This window comes from Notothenia coriiceps, unplaced genomic scaffold (assembly GCF_000735185.1).
Source record: "Notothenia coriiceps isolate Sejong01 unplaced genomic scaffold, NC01 NC01_scaffold00002209, whole genome shotgun sequence".
Taxonomy (NCBI): Eukaryota; Metazoa; Chordata; class Actinopteri; order Perciformes; family Nototheniidae; genus Notothenia; species Notothenia coriiceps.
This window is the reverse complement of record NW_011334910.1, coordinates 1-20343: the sequence shown is the minus strand read 5'-3', so window position 1 is coordinate 20343 and position 20343 is coordinate 1. Positions and strand designations below refer to the sequence as shown.

The following is a 20343-nucleotide window of genomic DNA, read 5'->3' as shown; positions in this document are numbered from 1 at the left end:
TTCATAGCTATAAGTCGGGCGCCATAGCTGTGTAATGAGGGTAAGTTAGGGGCACAAGGCGGACCGAAAATATCGATATATATCGCAGGATCGATTAAATTGCACAGCCCTAATGTGACGTCCACACACCACCTATAAAAATAGCACTTTACCCCTGCTTACACCTATATGCAGTGAGCTGATTACCGAGCCTTCATTGTAACAGTTGCGGGTATACTGTGTATTTGCGTGGGGAGTGTTGCAGTAGAACATTCCACTGTAGCGCCCGGTACATTAATGGGAAACCCTAAATGTTTGAGCACCCTCTATGAAACGTCAAGCTACCCCACAGCACCCCCAAAATAAATCTCTGGTGCCGCCACTGAGCCTGACTATTTGTGTTGGGGGGGCCCGACTTTTTTTTTTCTCCAAAGGGGGGGCCTGACAGAAAAAGTTTGAGAAGCACTGCACTAAAGCAATAAGTCCTCAATATTGAATTGTATTAACCCCAATATAATTGAATATGCAATATGTATTTTTGTATTCATCGTGTTCATGTCCCCTGCAGGCCTTCAGAGAGGCTGTGATCAGCAAACTGAGGAGCTGCGTGGATGACGATGTCTTCATCCCTCTGTACCCTAAAACGTCAGTTTCTTTTCCTGCCTTTTTAAGTTTGAACATTTGTAGGACTAACGAGGAGAAAGCAGAAAATACTCAATCCTGTGTTATCATTGTTGAAGACATGTCCACTCATTAGCCCATGCTCTTACACCTCTTTCCATGTTCATGATACATTTATCAATCAATATAAATAAATATTATGTATGAAGCCCAACAACAGACAATTACACATTTGTCTCAGTGGGCTTTACAGACTATACAGTAGACGATCAACATCCTTTAACTGTGATGGATTAAAGATCAGGTCTAATGCAAATGATTTCAAATGACTTTATAACGTTCTATGGTATTTTCAATCTGTAATTAATACCGTTTGTTTTTCTAACAGGTTCCTAGAAGACAGCTCGTCTCCTCAGTGTCGCTTCAGGGATCAACAGTTCTGGACGGCCATCAAAGTACTGCTCTCTTACAAATAATACTTAAATATTTGTTATATTGTTTTAGTTTTTCCCTTGGGGGAGGAAATGTTTGCAGGCTGCTGTTAATTGTTGTTTTGTTTGTTGTATAGCTGCTAGGTAACATGGGAAAATGGGATTTGCTGCTTCCCGAGTCTGTGTTGAAGGAACTGATGTTGGACAAGCTTCTGAACCGATACCTGCTGACCGCGCTGTGCAGCCAGACGCTGAGCAACAAGGCCGTCCATGCATGCAGAAAGGTGCTTTGTATTTTCAATGATCAATGTGTGTATTTTCATTGTTTGTTTATGCTTGATTTATAAAGGTCTGGCTGTTCGTCAACTACCCCTCACGTTCTTAACCTCACACTTCCTCCCTCTCTTTCTTCAGATAGCAGACAGTCTGCCGCTCTCTTGGTTCAAAGGAGAGAATTCCTGTTTGCCTCAGCTCCAGAACTTCAGAAACCACCTTGTTCAGAAAGCTCATAGCATCTGCAAACAGCAGCCTCCTGAGGAGCCAAACACCAAGTAAGGAACATAACATTTGTTTTGCTGTAAGGTCAACTTGGTGGGAGTGAAATGAAAAAAAGACTCTTATGTCGTAATGCAGCACGTCATTAAGTTCACCTTTCAAAGCCACGCAAATGCTCAAATCCGAAATACTTAATTGTAATACTTATATATTGAAAAGGCTGGTTTTTTATTTGTACGTACCTATTTCCCCATCATATCAAGTATGCAGCATTGGTGACGACATGAAATGAAATGAAATGTATTTAGCATAAATTCACTCAGATGTCATGACTCTTCTGAATACATTTATAACAACAGACAATACTGTAATGCACTCTTTCTGTGTCCTACTCTCCTGGAGGTCTGCTGTGGTTGAGGTGCTGAAGATTCTGAGTAGTATCCGGTGCAATGATTCCATCATGGCGATATCAGAGAGATACCGCTACGAAGACGTGATCTACTCCCACCAGCTGCTGAACCACGAAGACGTATGAGCAACAAACGCTGGACTGAAAGATGGATCAAACTGAAAATGTAGTACGCTGGTACTTTGAAAGCTATCGACAAAGATATTGTGCTGCAGAAGAGGGGCTCCTCCTTTTTTTTTTCTTTAAAGGTTGCTACATAGCCACTGAACTGCAGAATGAAAACAATGGATATATAATCTTTTGTTAAGGTTGTGCTTAAATTATGAGCTAATAAGTGGAACAAATTAGATGTTTTACAATTTACACTGCCAAGAAACATTATGTGAGGAAGAACAAATCATATTCCTGCCATTTCTATTCATGAACAATTTGCTGTCTGTTTTGTACCGGAGATACATTTATTTTTATGAATAAATATTTGAATTTTGTTACAATATCTGGTGCTTTAGTCCGATTTTACTTCTTGACATGGTGAAGTTTATATATGCCCATTTGTACTTTCTAATAACGGTCATGGCAAAGTCAAATGTTTTTCTTAATACTATATGCATTATATAGTATTATATGTTTCAGCAGCTGTCTCCATGAAAGAGAGAAAGCATTAGTGCATTATAGTATCTTATTAACGTCTTAATTCAGTCATAGAGGTGGTATTTTCTGAATGAGATTAGATATATTTGTGCAAATTTATATTCTGCTAAATACACCATTTACTTTAAAAAAAGGTCTAAAAATTCCACAAACTCAGCTTGTCATTACACCAAGAGGATACAGCCTATATTATAATATATTGATATTTCAACCAAAGAGATGTAGATACAATTAGCAATACAGCAGGGAATAAAAGTTAAAAAAAAAGACTATAGGGGCTGGTCACTAAGATATATCAATAATATCAAAGACTCACTATGGATGAGGATGAATATACAAACATCCAGACAGACAAGTACATAGTTAAATGTATACAATTTAACAGTCATACTTGCATACAATCACGTTTCAGTGACAGCTGCTTGATATCACTGCTAGTAATAAACATTAGTTTATTATATATTATTGCTGATGCCAATTATTGGTTTAATGATTGATTGCTATCAGCCATGTAATCTCACAAGATGATACAAAAAGCTGTTCATGAGGACAAACCAAATGTCCGTGACCCACAGGATCTAAATTTAAGCTATAACGGGACAAATTCCAAAGTCATTGTGACAGTGCAAAAACGACTGCATTGTCCGAGGTTCCTGTGAACAAAGCCTAAAAAGCTGCATTGAATTCATTCTAAAAATATGGCCTTAATTGGGAATACAATTTCCCAAATCAGTCTTTGGAAATCTTGAACATGTTAAGACTTAGAGAGTACGATTTTCTTAATTACTTTTATCTGACGTTGCATTGTAAAATGACAAAATAGCTGGCAAAACGTTTTTTTTTCATATATAAATTGTACACGCGCACACGCACGCACACGCACACACACACCTTTATACATCCCAAAGGGGGGATCATTTGCATTTGTTACAGCAAGAAAAGAACCAAAGACAACTAAATATTAACTATCTCATGGTTGAGTACACTTATCAAAGTGTCAGCTAAATGTAATGTAGCTGATGTTAATGCACTTTTCTGTGGGGATATCACTGCTATTACGAACATACTTTATTGCTAATCATTGTTTTAATTGTATCAGCATGCAACCTCACAACCTGAAGATTAATCCTGAAATAAGCTTTGTCACAGTGTGGAGGAGAGTGTGTGACTTTGATTTAGTCATGTTACCTGTTCAAAATGACCAACAAAGGATAATTTCCCAACAGGGTCCAAACGTAGGAGATGATAGAAAAAATCCAAAGTCATTGTTGCTGTGCGAAAATATGGCCCAAAGTCTGTCTGAACAACATGAGTTAGCAAAATAAGTTGAACTCATTATTAGTCAACATTCGTTGCGTAATAGTATATCCTTTGCCCTTTGTGTTGCTTTGCACAGTGTTTGCCTACTGTTGATGTTGAAGCAAAACGTTTCTCAACACATCCTGTAAGGACAGGATAAGGTACAACAGGTTTAGTAAACGTTATTTTTTAGATAGTATACACTTCTTTCTGAATGAAAAACATACTGTGAATGATAACGATATTGGTATACCACATTTGACAAACTGTTTCTGTTAGTTCAATTGTGAAAAGTAAAGGATTGCTTTACTCTAAAAACTGAAAGACATTCCTACTCACCGTACCTTAGTTCAATATTAGAGCCAACAGTGTGGAGAGCTTCGTGATTCAACTCACTGCTGAGACTATTGAGCTGATGTCTTTCAGAAAAACTATGGATGGCTGACTGAATTAAATGTGAAACAGAATTTTTTTTGAGAGCATTAAAGGATTACTTCTAAAACATAAAAGATGGCACTTCCTGTGAAAGTGATGCTTAAGATTTAAGTTTTTCTATCAACGATACGTGATGAAATTCTCACTGATGCAATACTTGACTTTCAGTTGTCTAGAATCAGGAATGGGTCTATATGAAATGTTCACTTTACAATGATTATCCTGGCCACAATAGTAATAATTAATTGTATTTTTATGATAATCCTTTTATTATTGAGCACAGCTGAGAGGATCATCGGTGCCACACTCCCGTCACTCCTGGACCTCTACAACACCCGCCTCACCCGCAGAGCACTCAGCATTGTGGGTGACCCCACCCATCCCTCCAACTGCCTCCTCACCCTCCTGCCTTCCGGGAGGAAGTTACGCAGCCTGAGGTCGAGCACTACTCGACTAAAGAACAGTTTTTTTACACCAGGCTGTCAGGAGGCTGAACTCTCTCCCCTCCCTCCCTCTCTCCCCCCTGCCCCCACTGGACTATAACTCCCCCACACACTCAGACACTCAAATCTAGCACCAGACACGTTTTACGCTGCTATAAGACAATCTTGCACTAATGTACATTATCAAAATATTGAAGTGACTGTTCTTTTGTACATACTGATTGTTGTCTTTTTAACTTAGGTCTTAATGTGTGCACATGTAAAAATGTATCTTTGACCGTGTATATATATAAATATTTGCACACATTTTTATATACATTTGTTTTTATATTTGGGATTGTGGGAAACGGTATTTCGATCTCTGTCTGTACACACAAACTGGAAGATTGACAATAAAGTTGACTTTGATTATTTAAACACGGGACATTTTGTTAAGAAACAAATACTTTATTTGGATCACAGATAAGACTCATTTTAAATAAGGTAATAATGAATCAAACGGTCTTAAACTAAATAAAATCACATTGTGTCAGTAACATCTTTCTCACAGAACTACTTTATATATATTTTTTATCTCAACCTATTTCTCACTTGGTCTGCTTGATAGCGAGCCAAATCAATTAGGCACAACATTCTTGATAATGGAAATGTACCAATATCTATTTATTGAGTGTTTTTTCAGAGATTGTCCCAACTTGTAACTTTAAAATTCTATAATACTCTTTCTTTTGAAAAAAAGTATTTGAATGTAAACCACCAATCACGAGAACCTCTTCCTGTAGACAGGAAATGCATTATGCTCATAAAGTATGTATCCAAAGATCTTTGCAAGAAAGACAGGCACTTTTTATTTTTGAAGAGATGATTTTATTCATGAGGCCCAAACAAAGCACAGCACAACCAAACAAAACCCAAAATATTTCTTATCACATGCACATAATAAAAAATGGAAAAACAAGAACTGAGATTTTTGTGGATAAAACCCCCCCCACAAACGTGTTAACAAAACATCAGACAGGATACTTTCAGTCCATTGGAGTAAACAGTGCCGTCTCGTGCATAAACTGGATGCATTTTATGTCAAGGCTCAAACACATGTTCGTAATGGTGAACCATTGCAGCATTCAGATACAAAAAAACTGTAGAAAGATTGAAAAAGTATGATGATTTAGCCATTATCAAACTATTAACTGTCAAAAACAAAGCAATCAGGCTAACAGGCCAGGCCAGGAAAGGCAAGGATACACATGCACACACACCGACACATACACAGATAGTAGAGATAGCTTTACACTACACAGTGGGTAATGAAAATTAGCAAAGTTCCTCTTTGATGAAACAGTTGAGAGAATGTGAGATTTGTTGCCACGTATAAGTAGGTAAATTTCGTAAAGGCTGCATCATTTAGGAGATTCTGTTATTATGCAGAAGATGTGGACGCACCATTATTCAAATTTTAATGATTTGATGTAAACACTGTTGGATCATAATTTCATATTTGTCAGTACAATATTTCACTAACTGATCTTTGGTATGATAAATAGGCAATCTAAATGTTTTCACTTGTATCACCTGACAGTGTACAGCAGGAGAGCAAGACTAGTAGTAAACATGTTTTGTCCAATTAGGTAAAAAGATGAATTGAATTGACACAGCGAACCTGAACAAACTTCATGGACAATAATCATGTTAGAGCCTAGCCGTGTTAAATCTGTTCACACGCAGCTGTTGTGCATTATTGAATAATTGTTGTGCTTGGCTGCAGCAGCTGTACCTTTTGTCTTTCAAGCAGAGGGTCAATAGTACATTCAAGCCAAAGAGACACCGGCAAGTATTTGATTAAATAAAGAAATTATAAATGCAGAAAATGCAATCAAAAATGCTGTTAGAGCTTAATCTGAAAGGGCACTCCATAAAGCTATTGTGATTAAATAGCCCTCTTATAAAAGTAGGAAGCTTTCCATTTATTATTAGTATATTGTAAGTATTAGTAAGTGCTGACAAAAACCTGGAGTATGGCATCAGGGAGGGGACAAACTTTAGAGGACAGTAAACTCGATCCCGTGTTTGTGGAGGCGGTCGGTCAGGGTGGTTTTTGCAAAAAGAGCTGCTGGAGTGTAGACCCCTCCCCTGGAAATGAAGGATATCAAATGAGTTTCATTCCTCAAGCGATATTCACACTAAACCGTAAAACATAGAAATGAAAACGCTTTGTTTGAAGCATAATTTAGGATTTAAAAACACTGTTCCCAGGTTCCTATGTAAGCTCCTGTATGTAAGATCACCTTCTAGAAAAACTCTTATGTTGTTATTTTATATAACAGTCCCACATATTCAGTTTTATGCCTACTCCAATTAAAATGTATTAACACAATACTTTTCCATGTGTCACTGTCTAGATGGATTAAATATAACATAACAAATATGGTGAAATGGACTGGACCTGCAAAATATTAGTCCTGCATATGTATATCCGAAATTTAACAAAAAACTAGAGAATAACTTGGAACGAGCATATCAATTGTGCAAAGAGACATTTAGATTCAAAGTGTGTGTGCTGAATCTGTATTTTGGTGAAAAGTCACTCCCTTGTCAGGCAGTATGTTGTTATAACTCACTTCTTGGGCAGGGCTGTGGGTTCGTTGAGCATTGTGAGGGCCGACTGCACCATGGCGATGGGCGTGGCCACATATGCACACTCTGAGCAATAACAGAAAGACAAATAAAAAACCTTTAGACACACCAATGGGGGTTTGAACATACCAGAAATGAAATAGGTTGCCAAAAAAAGGATGAGTGCAAGAAAACATGACTGAGGTTCGGATTACAGGTTTTATTTGTGCATTCATGAAGGGATTAAAATAGTTCTCTTTGTTGCTTCAAGTACAAAACTAGGATTTTGAGTTACCTGGCCCCTTCACCAGAGTGCGGATCTTGGCGTTGGGTTTTCCCTGGGAGGGGTCCTGTCCCTCCGTGTAGCCCTCTCCAAAGAATTCAAACTGGAAGGTTGAATCCTTCATCTAATACACACATGGACACACAGAAAATATATATCAGAAAATCAAGCATCCTTTACTATCTAAACTAAATAGATGTATTTGCATATGCGTGAGATGAACCGCAGCAGAGCATTAACTCGGGTGTTTTAACTTTATTTTTGTTTACCTGCTTTCTAGTCGGTCCGTCCATGGAGAAGACTCCAAAGGAGAAGAACTCTGGGTACTGAGAGGATGGGCAAATAAAACACATGCACATAAGCACCTAAACATATCCCAGTTAAATTGGCTTATGTGATGTGCAATGTTTGTTTACCTTGAGGAGCAGTTTGCGTCCAAGACTGAACTTGACAAAGAGCCAGAATATCAGGCCCCCAAACAGCAGCTTGAAAACGTTGCCAATTCCTCCGATTCCCACATACGCTCCATACTGAACCTGAGAATACGAAATATGTGAGAGTACAAGGTAATTAACTAAAATGGAAATTATACAATAGGTGTTATTTTTTCTTCTTAACACGGTATTAAAAATGTATTTTAATAGTGAACAATTAGAGGAAGATCCACACAAAGAAAGTTTGATTAAAGGAAACAGACCGGCTTGTCGTGATGTTCCTCCAGCAGGAAGCGCTGAGTTCTCTTCACAACGGAGGGGTCGGAGCCCAGGAAGGGCACCGAGTACTGCTGGACCTCGTTACTGAAGAACAAGTTACCCCTGCAAACTCACACAAAGAAATACACTCAACATTATCAACAACTGTGTTGTGCAAACTACAGTACAAAGTATTGTAAGGGAAACTTCTGCAGCAATGGAGAGTCAGGACTCAGAGAGACACGAGGAGAGTTGGAGCTTTGATGTCAAACAATGATAGTTTATTACAAGTATAACGGCCGGAGAATTAATATCACAAGTCACAGCAGCAAAAGGTTCTGACTGCACGGGTGGGTTGTCACGTCAATTCTGCCCAGCCTATCTCTCGATAGACCTTTTAACTAGTTTACAGAGAGTTAATGAGCATATTGGGGGAGGCGTAAACATCTGGAGACACAGGAGATGTCTCTCACATCTGTGGAGCTTAGAAACCATTTTGTGAACGAGAGTTTAACTGGTTTATCAAGATAGCTGGAGCATCCCATTCCTTATAGAGATAACAGAGCCAGGGTTTGGTCGTAAACGTCAACACACAGAATAGGTTAAATATCTAAAGTAAATAATAAATGGTAATGGCAGCTATCTTTTTCAATTAATTATTTATACAGGCAGTTTTTCCCACTGTAATATTTCCTTTTGAATGCACAAAAATAAATAGAACATATTTATTTATACCATACAACTATTAGGAAAAGAAATTGCCTGATATATTAATTTTAGTCTTAAATATCAATATCTATATTGGTTTTATTAATCACCAGGTTCTACTGAAGTTATGCCACTTGATATCGCTGCTTGAACAAACATATTGCACTGCTGGTGCCAAATCCCGTTTTAATGATAGACTGCTATCTGACCAGGTGAAAGGTTATTCTGAAGGGAACTTTGTCACAGCGAGGCGTAGAGTTTGTTCACTTTGCTGTGGTCATGTTGCCTGTTCATATTACCCAACATGAGCTAAATGTAACAGATAAGGGACAGAAAACACAGCCATTGTCCCTGTGCAAAAATATGGTCCAAAGTTTATCAGTGACATTAACTGTATGACTGAGCACATTTGCCAGTTGGACAGTTTCCTTAAATTCTTAAGCAAGTTAAAGAAACCAACTGTTTAAGTGCCATTGAGAAAACGGAAAGGAAGCGTTATTTTTATGTCTGAAGGAAATGCCCACTCTACTATGTACCTGCGTTTAATCTTGGAGCCAACAGTGGGGAGGGGTTTGTGATTGAACTTCCTCCTGAGAGTCTGGAGCTCATGGCCCTCAGAAAAACCATGGACAGCTGACTGCCACGTGCCGTCATGGAGACATCCGCCCTGAGAGAGGAAGGTAGAGAGACAATGTGGAGGAAGAAGTGGTGGAAGAAAGGGGAAAACATAAAAGACAATAGAATGAAGAAGGGTTCAAAAAAGAGGAAAGCGGATGATCAAGGAACAACAACAAGATGGTCCATAGTTTGGACTTGTAAGTTACGTACATCTTCTCCTGCGCCGAAAGTCAGGAAGCTCTCCACTGTACTCAGGGTGCCTGTGGAAGAACACACAAACACATGATTTAGCAAAAAATAGCAACAGAAAGAGGGCGAGTGGAGTGAAGCGGGGGTCATTTTGCATCAATGTGTTTGTGAGCCTACCCTTGAACTGGTCCCTGGTGAAGAGGACTCCCATGTCGGCAGGAATGGAGTCGAATCCGCAGCTCCCTATGACGTACACACCTTGTTCAGCTGCCTGGCTGTCGTAGTTCAACTGCATGCCCTCCAAGAACTGCATACAGCCAGACAGAAACATACACACATGTGACACACATACACAAGTGAAGACACAAACAAGTGCTTTCTGTGTGCCAGTTAAAAAAATGAAATGGAAATGTTACTATGATTTCGATTCGACAGTTTTTGCCCCACCTCTTAACAATTAGCACAAAATGATGGTGAAGGTGTTGGGGTGTTTTGTGTAGCTTTTAAAGGAATCAATACAGAACAGAATCCAAGTTAGGCTGTCAGAATGGGGACTGTGTTTTTTGTTTTTTTTAAACCTATGATTTTTAAATACAGAAGTTTAAAATGAAGGTTAAAAAAGAGACCCGAAAATATCCCTTTGAAAACTGGGCAGATCTTAATATGCATTACCACAACCTTTATCTAGAAAAAAACTGAATCCAATTGATTTAGTCTGACAAATTCAAAAAAATGTTTTGCTGAGGCTTAAAAAAAAAAAAGCCAGAAAGCTGTGCTATTGGTCTACAATTGGTTCTACATTTCATAAAGCAGAGATTTTGACTAGCTTGCTGTCTGGTACAAGGTGTTCCAAGTCCTAGTTCCTTCTCATAAGCAATTCTGGATTTGGCAACAGCATGACCTAAATGAGTTGCTCAAATATTTTGTATATAAAGGATTTCTGCTGGGAATTTAGGGTCAGATGGTTTTAATGATACATGGTGCATCAGACCTCCATCTAACAGCCTGGACAAATTGCTGTCATGCGGCCAAGTGAGGGATTCTCTTGTCTAACAGGATGCAGCATGAAACGCAGCACGTCTGCACTTTAGAACAGCTGCAGAGTCAGATCTGAAAACATGCAGGTATGTTCTTTTTACTTTAATTTCATATGCATTATTACATTTAGGGCACATATCATTTTAGTATTCAGAAGATTAAGGTCTCAGGAAGGGAAATAAAAAAGGTTTATAAAATAATAAAAATGACTTCCCTGTAACAGTTACAAGTTTAAGTGATGTGCAGAACATTATAGTAAAGAAAAACAGCACCATAGACATACCTGAGGCTCTCCACTGATGTCAATGTGGTGGGCTCCATTCTCCACACAGGCCTTCACCATTTGCTCGCCAAAAAACCTGTACTATACACAGACAGAGACACATATATTTAAATAATGCAAAACCTTATTGTTCTTATTTGGTGGAGGTCTGATCCCCGGCCAATTGTGTGTGTTACTACTTTGCTTTGGGCTAAAAAAAGGGTTCAACTTTTTGAATGTTAGCCAGAAAAATAACAGGCCAAGCCTCCATCTAAACCTAGTGCCTAATTTGGTGTCAAAAAAATACTCTTCATAAATACAGAGCTTTTGACAGCTTCTGTATGAATAATACAACTTTATAAGCCTTCAATTATTTCTTCAATTATATGTTTATTCAGCACAAATCTGAATATAGAGTTTAGCTTTACCAAAAATGTTTCAAGTTTAAATCTAAGATGTCTGCAGTAACCACATCAAAATAAACAGTTGAAACCAGATATTCCCTTGCATATCACATCTCAAGGTCTTTTTACTTATCATTACTGCCTAACCTCCACACACAGTCGGACAAATGTGAAGGTTGTACAGTATGAGGCCCCTTTGGTTGCAAAACATGTCAGAAACCATTTATTTATAATTAACAATTCATTTTTCCACCATACCTAGCATTCTAACATACCCCCCCAGATATTGACTCTCACTCCCTTTTGTTGCTGATGCAGCGACTAGACATGATCCCCAGCTGGCAACGTCCCGTAATCGCTGGGTGGAGGAGGTGATGACACGCGTTAAAGTAAATACCCTTAATTTTCTCAACCGTTTGCATTCATATTATAAACACCTATTCTAATATAGTCCGTCCATGAATGCAACCATATCATTCTCTTCTGATATTTGATTTGGCTCATTTGCATTTATTAACCTTCCTCACCTTCTGAGCACAGTTGGTATGTCTGTTTGTATGCAAGTATGTTTGATGATAGATGCACAGTGTCATCTTTGTGTTTTAAATTCATGTTTGCAAACATTTTAATAAAATATCTGATTAATAATAAAAAACGATCCACTGGATTTCCAGCATTGCAGCTGCAGAACCTAGCTCCAAGGGGAATCCTGTTAAACTTGAACATTGAGGTTTCTTTTGTTTTATATATTCATGTTTAAAAATACATGTGAGTCATATGATCTGTCTGATTATTACGAGTTGTTATTCTGTTTGTAGTCTTAAATAGTTAACCTTATTTTGTTGATTTTGGATAACCAACCTGCAGAGCAAAGCACATTCCACCTTTGTAAGACTCCTTGTTTCTTCTTCTTGGGCTAGTATGTGAAACGTGGTGTCACAAGAATACTGGCAGCACTCCACTCTCAATGGCCTTTACCAGATTTATTAAATGTATACTCACTTAAAAGACGAGATAGAAACACTGAACTGATAAGAGAAATAAGAGGGTGTATTTTTTTTAACTTCAAATATTTTTCTCCATTTAAACCAAGTTGCCAGCTGCTGTGTACAACAGTAGGGAAACTGCAGTGGAAGAATTTGAATTGAAACAAGAACCTTGATTTCACACAGAACACAAAGCAGTGCTGGATGCTTTCCATCCTGACTCAAATACAATACGACATATTGTGTGCTGCAAGTCAGTTGGCTTTATTGTGTAAATAAAGGCTGCTCTGTGTGTATTAATGATAGAGAGAAAACAGGGATATGTTGAACTACACTGGTGCCAAAGGGAGAACCCAACATGCTACATTTGTGAGATGATGTGAGGAAAAATAGTTTGTCATGAGATGGATAAAGAAATGTGTAATTTTTTAAGAAAGAATGATAGGCAGCTACTTACAGGCCCTACACAGTTGAGAACAATCACAGCCTGTTTGCACATGGCTGCAAGAGAGCCTGGTTCTCCCACATCTGCCACAATGACATCCACTGACCTCAGCTCAGGCTTACCTGCAAAACACACACAGAATACAAATGTTTGCGTTACAGTCTCAAACATCAAACGTCTTTATAGTTAACATAATTACTCATATTTATGATTACCAGGTGTGAATATGGGAGTACTGTACAGCTGTGGGAAATGAGTACGCGAGAAAGAACAAGAGAAAATAGGCTACAAGAAGCACAGAAAATGTTAGAGCGGATTGATTTGGATAAACATATTTAACTTCGATAATTTTGACTGAGAAGGGAAATTGAGTTTGTTCAGAAATCATGATTTTTACCTGACTATTATCATTGAAAAATGATCATACAAGAATCTAAACTAAAGAAAGATTTTATAGTGTGCAAAATTAGATTTGTATGCTGCAACAATACTTTGTTCAGATTGGTATTTTGAAACATATTCCGCCTTTAACAAATATTGTGCATCCTGTGAAATAACTAACTTTTTGGGGCTTGTTGGAGAAAGGCACATTTGTGTTTAAAACGGACAAACTGCTTGCAGTGTTTCCTGAATGACAGTGTGTGCTGCCATGGCTGAGGATTGTACAGTGAGCAGGTTTGTTCCATCAGCTGTTGCTCGCTCCCCGAGGACACAACAGAATAACTATCTAATCCTAGGGAAAATCACATTACTATCATGACAGCAGAAAAACTCCCAGCTCTTGATCCAATCATGGAATTTATTATCCAGATTTAGAGTGTTGCATATACATCCTAAAAAATGACTGGCCCACGCAATTAGTGTTTACCGGTATTCAGTAAATATCAATATTAAAACGTTTTTTTTTAAATATGGAATTTTCCTTTTTTTGTGAGTAATTGTAAATGGAATTTTATTTTTTCAAATATTTGTCATCAAACACATTAATCTATCAGTTCATTTAAGGCTGATCATCAGCAAATATATTGATTTAAAGTTTGATGGTTTTATTATTTTAAGTATAAATAAAATAATTTAAAAAATCTTACAGATACTATTAGTGCAGGGAATAGCATTCCAATGTATTGTTGCTGTAGTTAATAAAGGCAGTTTGTGCAAATTGTGTTGAGCATTTTTTACAACTCTTACCCCTTGTTAGTAATCTTGTCTGTCTTTTTCACCATCAGCAGCAAGGATAAATTGTTTAAGGTGTTGGTTGAATTATTTAAGGTGAGAGTTGAACCATGCCTTATCTTTATTAACTTTGGTCAAAGGGGAAAAAAGTGAGAGCTCAAAAATTAGTTTTTGGTGGATACAATTTCAATAATGGTATGATTTCTTTTTGTCAAGTTGCCTCCTCGCTTGTACTTTGGAGTTAAGTCAGAGTTTAAGGTCAAAGTAATGTTAAACAAATCACTATCAGCAGGCTCAACTTGGATAGATTAGTGATCCTGAGTTGAACTAAGAGTTAAGTGATTTCCGTATGCCTTTGTAAATACTCTGTAAAACCTGATTAGAGGCACAGCTCTAACTACATTATCCATCCTTCTGATGTTGGAAATATTCACTGAGAAACTATCCCGTTGCAGAACTGTTGGTTCTATAAACAATCTGATCAAAATAAGTGTTGTAAAGTAACTAAGTACATTTGGTCAAGTACTCTACTTAAGTACAATTTTGAGGGATTTGTACTCTCCTTGAGTATTTCAATGTTTTGCTACTTTGTACTTCTAGTGCACTACAGTTCAGAGGTAAAGCGTGCACTTTCACTCCACTACATTTATTTAATACCTTTAGTTACTTTGCAGATTTAGATTAATGGTGTGAAATATAAAAAACACTAAATAAGACTTTAGTCACCTGGAGTAAAATTCACAAGCTACCCTGCAGTATTCAAAGTAAAAAACTAGCTGCACCTTTACCAGCTTTGATAAACACAAATTAATCAATCAATAATTATAATCAAAACATATGATATAAATGATTCTGAAATTGTTCGAGCTGAAATATGAGTAGGCTACTTCCTTTTGGTAGTATCATTTGATGTCAATACTTTTTTCCACTTTTATTTGAGAAAAAGTTTAATTGCAGGACTTTAAAAGAGTAACCATACACTCTGGTACTTCTACTTTGACTTCAGTACAAGAGTAATTTGTCCAACTCAGAGAAAACGCACAACTAATGGAGTTGTTGGGGTACGTACTGAGTTCTGCGGCCGCCTGCTCCAGAACTTTCTCCAGCTTCTGCTTGCTCCTGCCGGCCACCGCCCACTTCAGGTTCCCGTTCGGACCCTCGGATGCGACCCGGGCCACCTCCTCCACCACGAACTGTCCCGTGAATCCGGAGGCTCCGAAGATAATGAGATGGTAGGGTCTGCTGGATGATGTTTCGACACGGGCCATGGTAACAGCAGCAACAGTGGAGGAGTTAGATGAGATGATACCTCCACCAGTCTCTCTGACTGACTGACAGCGCAGAGCTGACTGCGTGCACTTTTGACAGCGCTCGAGAGTCTACTTCCGTAGCAACATTATGCTAATATGCTAACAGACATTAACAACTGCGTTAGGTTTTCTTTACTATCAAAACAATTACGTATCAAGACATTTTGTCACGTTACGTGTGTATTCTAGGTCAGTGAATGTTTTATAACAATAACTGGCTCATTCCAAAGAGTCAGCCCATCTAAGTTAGTTTAATTTATTTATTTGTTTTAAGTGTGCAATGGTTTAGCATTAGCAGGTAGTCGTTAGCGCAACAACTTCCTCGCGTTTCTGATTGGTCCTCTTCCTAGACGCCTTTCAATGACGACATTCAGATGCGCCTGGATCTGCACCACGAGAGTTACAACACCAACTGAGGCCTCAATGTCACGGAGTCTAAACAGGAACCAGACACACAAGAGGCATTTTTAAATCTCTGATGTCGTTTTATTTGGATATATAGAGGATATTCTTCAATAAGGTATGTTTAAATATAGCGCATGTAAACGCATTGTAGTAGTTAGTGACGTTAGCGTGACGCTAGCCTGCGCGCTAACAACTTACATATCCTCAGAATCCCCAAACAAATCAACTAAGCCAAGGAGTTGTAACAGAGTGTATGCAATTTTATTGTGTGCCTCTTTGGCGTGCATATACTCAAACACTGTGAATTTACAGGGTGGAAAAGGTGAATACCTCTCCAGTGAATTTGATAAAAAAGCAACCAAACGTTACCTCCAAACGTGCAAGGAGAACGTTTGATAACGTACTTACTTTGTCACACACGCATATTTGAATATCGTTATTGACTTTATTATTCATAATTGACACTTGCTTGAATCATGTCACTTTTAAATGATTTCTAATTTCTTAACCCTTTCAAATATTGGGTAAAGAACAAGTTAGCGAACGTTACATGTACCGTTTTTCTGCAAAAAGTCTAGTTAACCATTTAATGCTAGCACATGTTTTTTCTAATAGTGTTATTTCAATGTCTGAAATTCATTTTATAATCCCTTGTCCTTTTTTCTCTAATCACTCTAGGGAATGACCTCTTGAGGAGCCCCCCCATCTCCCTCCCCTCCTGTCTCGTCTCTTTCTTCTGTAGTTGAAGGTCCACTATGTCCATTCACATTTTTAGACAGGTGGAGCTGATGATGCGCCCGGCCTGCTGCCAGACCATCAGAAGCAGATTGTGTTTGCACAAGGCAGTGTTGCCCCCTGTGGGTCATTCTGGCCGGTGTATCTCTGGGGTTCCTGTGCTTCATAGAAGGGCCTTCAGCCTGGACTCTCTCTCTTCGGGTCCTGGTCGACATACCCTTGGTCAAAGCTCCCAGCAGCCTCTTGCAGAGAGGACGTCTTCCTCAGCACTCGCACAGAGGAACCTGTCTGCTGTGGCTCTACAGGTAGGCACTTTTCCTTGGCTTTGCTTGATTTGTCCCTTAATTATATTGTTGTTGAGCTGCTGTAACAAATACATTTCCCCTATGGGGGATCAATATAGTTCCTATGCTACGCAGTAATTTACATGTTTTGGTCGTACTCCTATAGATACTGCTTTGAAGTTTTCTGCACTCTGTTACTGATTGTTTAGGATAATACGGTGTATAGTTATTGACTTTTCCTGGCTACTTAAACCACTATGTGTGACGTATTATAATAATCAATACAATTGAGAGCAGTAAAACATTACACATTACTTTTCAATATACTGTGAGCTTTTTCACATGGTAGCAATGGTTTTTACATTCTATCTGCATTATCTGGTGTCTCTCCAGGGCAAGTGTCGTCCTCTGTCCAGGTATGACTTCCTGCATGACTTGCTGGATCTCGGTGACGTTGAGGAGAATAGACTCCATGCTCAGTCTTCTAAAATGCCCAGACACTACATAGTGGACCCAGACCTGGCTCAGCTGGTAGCACAGCATATAGAACCTGAGGATGCTAAAACTGTTATCTTCGAATGTAACCCAGGTATGTATTTGGAAACAAAATGGAAGTCAGCATGTTATATCAAAGTGCTCTTAACCTGTTAAGCCCGGGAGCCCCCGCAACATCTTGCAAGAAACAGCGTCTGAGGGCTTCTTAACATTTAACAAACTATGAATGTGTCATACCCACCTAACGGGAAGAAACTCAGCTACCTGACGATATGAACAATTTTTACCGAAATAAAACACAAATCTAACGCCGAGCCTCTGAATTAGCACTAAGCGCATAACTCACGGTATAAATATTGTATATTTCATCGGATCTGCACAATGCTCGATAGCATATGAAAGCTGAGATTCCACAGATTCCGATGGTATAAGTATCATCACTGTGCGACCAAAACTCGTGGCAGCGAAAGCCAGCAAAGATAACACACAACTTCACTTTACGTAGCCAAAACGGCAAATACGTCTTACCTTTACTGTTTTCTGATCAAAAGTTGTGTTCAAGAGCATTAACCTCTTAAGCCCCACGGACCCGGTTCCGGGGCCGAAATCGCGTCATTTGCAGGAAACAACGTCGAAGGAACCTAAATATTTAGTAAACTATGAATATTTTATATCCATATAATGGGAAAAAACTCATTTAACTTTAAAAAAAACCACACAATGCTAACACTGACCCTCTGAATTAGCCCAGAGCGAAAAATGCTAACCTATTACTGCACCGAAAATCTCTCCTAGCTCCCTTATTACTTATCCTAGCTGCACATCCAACACATCGTTTATGATCGTAAAGACACAGAATCTAACGGTGCCCACCTCAACACTGAAAGATACAAACTCGCGACGTTATCAACAAAAACGTACATCAAAACATGTGGTAGTAGGTACCCTAAAACGCTAACATGGCTTACCTTGTTTTGTCTGGTCAAAACTGGTCTTCAATGGCATTAAAACGATAAAAACAATCCTGTAGTTAATCCATAGGTTAATATCCAATGTGACTGTGTCCCCTTTGAAATGTTCTGATAATCTATAAGCAATAAAACTGCAATTCTGTTTTCAAATATCAGAGCAGGCCATTCCTACGCTCTGTAGATTGAATGCGCTAAGTCGCCACCTTTCTTTTAACATGAGTGGCTCTAACGGTCAGAAAGAGATGTCACTCGTCAAAATCGAGCAAGGGGGGCCAGAGATAAGGAAAATCCACCCAAATGGCCCCAGAAGAGTTTTTTTTGCAAAATCTGTCTAAAAAGGTCAAATATCACTTATTTTGCATCAATCTTGATACAGGGTACTTACTATACACTGAACAAAAATATAAACGCAACACTTTTGTTTTTGCTCCCATTTTTTATGAGATGAACTCAAAGATCTAAAACATTTTCTATTTACACAAAATAACCATTTCTCTCAAATATTGTTTACAACTCTGAAAATATCTGTGATAGTGAGCACTTCTCCTTTGCCGAGATAATCCATCCCACCTCACAGGTGTGGTATATCAAGATGCTGATTAGACAGCATGATTATTGCACTGGTGTGCAATAAAAGGCCACTCTGAAACATGCATTTTTGCTTTATTGGGGGGGTCTGGGGGGGTCCGAAAACCATTCAGTATCTGGTGTGAGGGTTCTCACAAGAACAAGTTCTAGTTCCAGATCCTTTTGGTGTGAACGCAAAATCACAGGAACTATTTCTGGGACAAGTACTCCGGTGTGAAAGCGCCTATTGGTTGGAGAAAAAAGATTATTAATTTACTGCTTTTAAGAAGTGAAGATACTGTATAGTCATTTGTTCTGGGCATGTCATTTTCGAGCCTGAAACCTGAAAAACAGGCTCAGGGCTTAACAGGTTAATGCATGCATAATGTTCCTGTGCTTCAGGTGTCTAACTTGGATCTCATTTTGCATTAACATTGACAAAGTACCCAGTTAATTTTGGATTGTGTTAGAGAAAGAATATGCATGTTTATACGTTTTGCACCGTATATTACTAATGTCTGTGAAAAAACAAATAATTGAAAGGCTTTTTTGGTGTCTGTCTTTCTTAGGTCCTGGGGTGTTGACGAAGACTCTTATAAACGCTGGAGCTCAGAGAATTGTGGCTCTTGAAGGGGATAAGTTGTTCCTACCAAAATTACGGGTAACACAATTATATCAACATATATCCCTAAGCGAAAGTCAACCAAGTTTTAGTTTTACTCATTTTAATCATCAAATGGTAATTCTTAAACAAATAATTGTACCCTTTTTCTAAAAGTTTGACAAATGATGTTGTATCCCCTACATGTTTTCATGTTGTAGGAGTTGGAAGGCCGTCTTGATGGTCAGCTGGAAGTGGTTCACTGTGACTACTTTAAACTAGACCCTGTGGGCAATGGAGCCCATGGACCCCCTTCTATGTTCACTGACAAACTGTTCAATGATCTGGGAATATCAGAGGCTAACTGGACTGATGGTGAGAAAAACAAACTGAGGAGACACTGCACTGTGGCAAATTAAATCTCCCACACATGCACATACAAATTAGGGTTTTTTTGTAGGGATGCACCGAATATTCGGCCACCGAAAATTATCGGGCCGAAAAATGGTTTAAAAAGGACCCTTTCGGTCCGAAAGGGGTTTTTAGCACCGAAAAAATATCACCGAATGTCAGAGAACAGGGTTACGTTGATCATACTCCGCTATATTTGTCCGGGTGTTTTTGATTTTAAGTGGTGGAGTAATCCCGAAGTGGTGAAAGTCTTTGCTAGTTTACACCCCCCTCGAGAAATGTCAGCTGAACACGTTTTACAAATTGCAATCCGCGCCTCTTTCTCTGATATTTTGAAATATCTCCAAGCGGCAGACATGTTGGCTGTGAGCCAGCCGCGAGCATGCGCCG

The 20343-nt window shown here is 38.6% G+C and overlaps 3 protein-coding genes across 3 annotated transcripts in view; 2 read left to right on the top strand and 1 right to left on the bottom strand.

Moving 5' to 3' along the window:
* The window catches only part of gcfc2 (GC-rich sequence DNA-binding factor 2), an 8114-nt gene extending 5678 nt beyond the window's left edge, over window positions 1–2436 (top strand). The window contains exons 13-17 of the mRNA XM_010795959.1: window positions 537–624; window positions 989–1055; window positions 1169–1315; window positions 1446–1582; window positions 1929–2436. Of these exons, the coding sequence (XP_010794261.1) occupies window positions 537–624; window positions 989–1055; window positions 1169–1315; window positions 1446–1582; window positions 1929–2061 (572 nt within the window). The 3' untranslated portion in view covers window positions 2062–2436. The remainder of the gene's footprint in view (window positions 1–536; window positions 625–988; window positions 1056–1168; window positions 1316–1445; window positions 1583–1928) is intronic.
* Window positions 2437–5613: 3177 nt separating this feature from the next.
* LOC104966655 (saccharopine dehydrogenase-like oxidoreductase) lies at window positions 5614–15548 on the bottom strand. The gene is made up of 12 exons (XM_010795872.1): window positions 15244–15548; window positions 13014–13123; window positions 11188–11268; window positions 10044–10173; window positions 9888–9937; window positions 9596–9726; window positions 8357–8474; window positions 8076–8195; window positions 7929–7985; window positions 7672–7783; window positions 7382–7463; window positions 5614–6893 (listed from the first exon to the last, which is right to left on the bottom strand). Exons 1-12 carry the CDS (start codon window positions 15440–15442, stop codon window positions 6803–6805), a joined length of 1281 nt encoding a protein of 426 aa, XP_010794174.1. The 5' UTR covers window positions 15443–15548; the 3' UTR covers window positions 5614–6802.
* A 302-nt stretch (window positions 15549–15850) lies between these two features.
* LOC104966711 (dimethyladenosine transferase 2, mitochondrial-like) lies at window positions 15851–19952 on the top strand (the record flags this gene model as incomplete). Its single annotated transcript, XM_010795947.1, has 5 exons — window positions 15851–16004; window positions 16568–16929; window positions 17302–17497; window positions 19511–19602; window positions 19764–19952. Coding segments are annotated over exons 2-5 (762 nt in total), but the record flags the coding sequence as incomplete, so codon positions are not given.
* Between the last annotated feature and the right edge of the window lie 391 nt (window positions 19953–20343).

Coding starts and splice junctions, on each gene's coding strand:
- LOC104966655 (XM_010795872.1), bottom strand. CDS start 15,442: ATGGCCCGTGTCGAAACATCATCCAGCAGACCCTACCATCTCATTATC. Junction 10,174..11,187: donor ACATCAGTGGAGAGCCTCAG/GTATGTCTATGG, acceptor GGCTGTATGCAG/TTCTTGGAGGGCATGCAGTT. Junction 8,196..8,356: donor AGGAACATCACGACAAGCCG/GTCTGTTTCCTT, acceptor TCGTATTCTCAG/GTTCAGTATGGAGCGTATGT.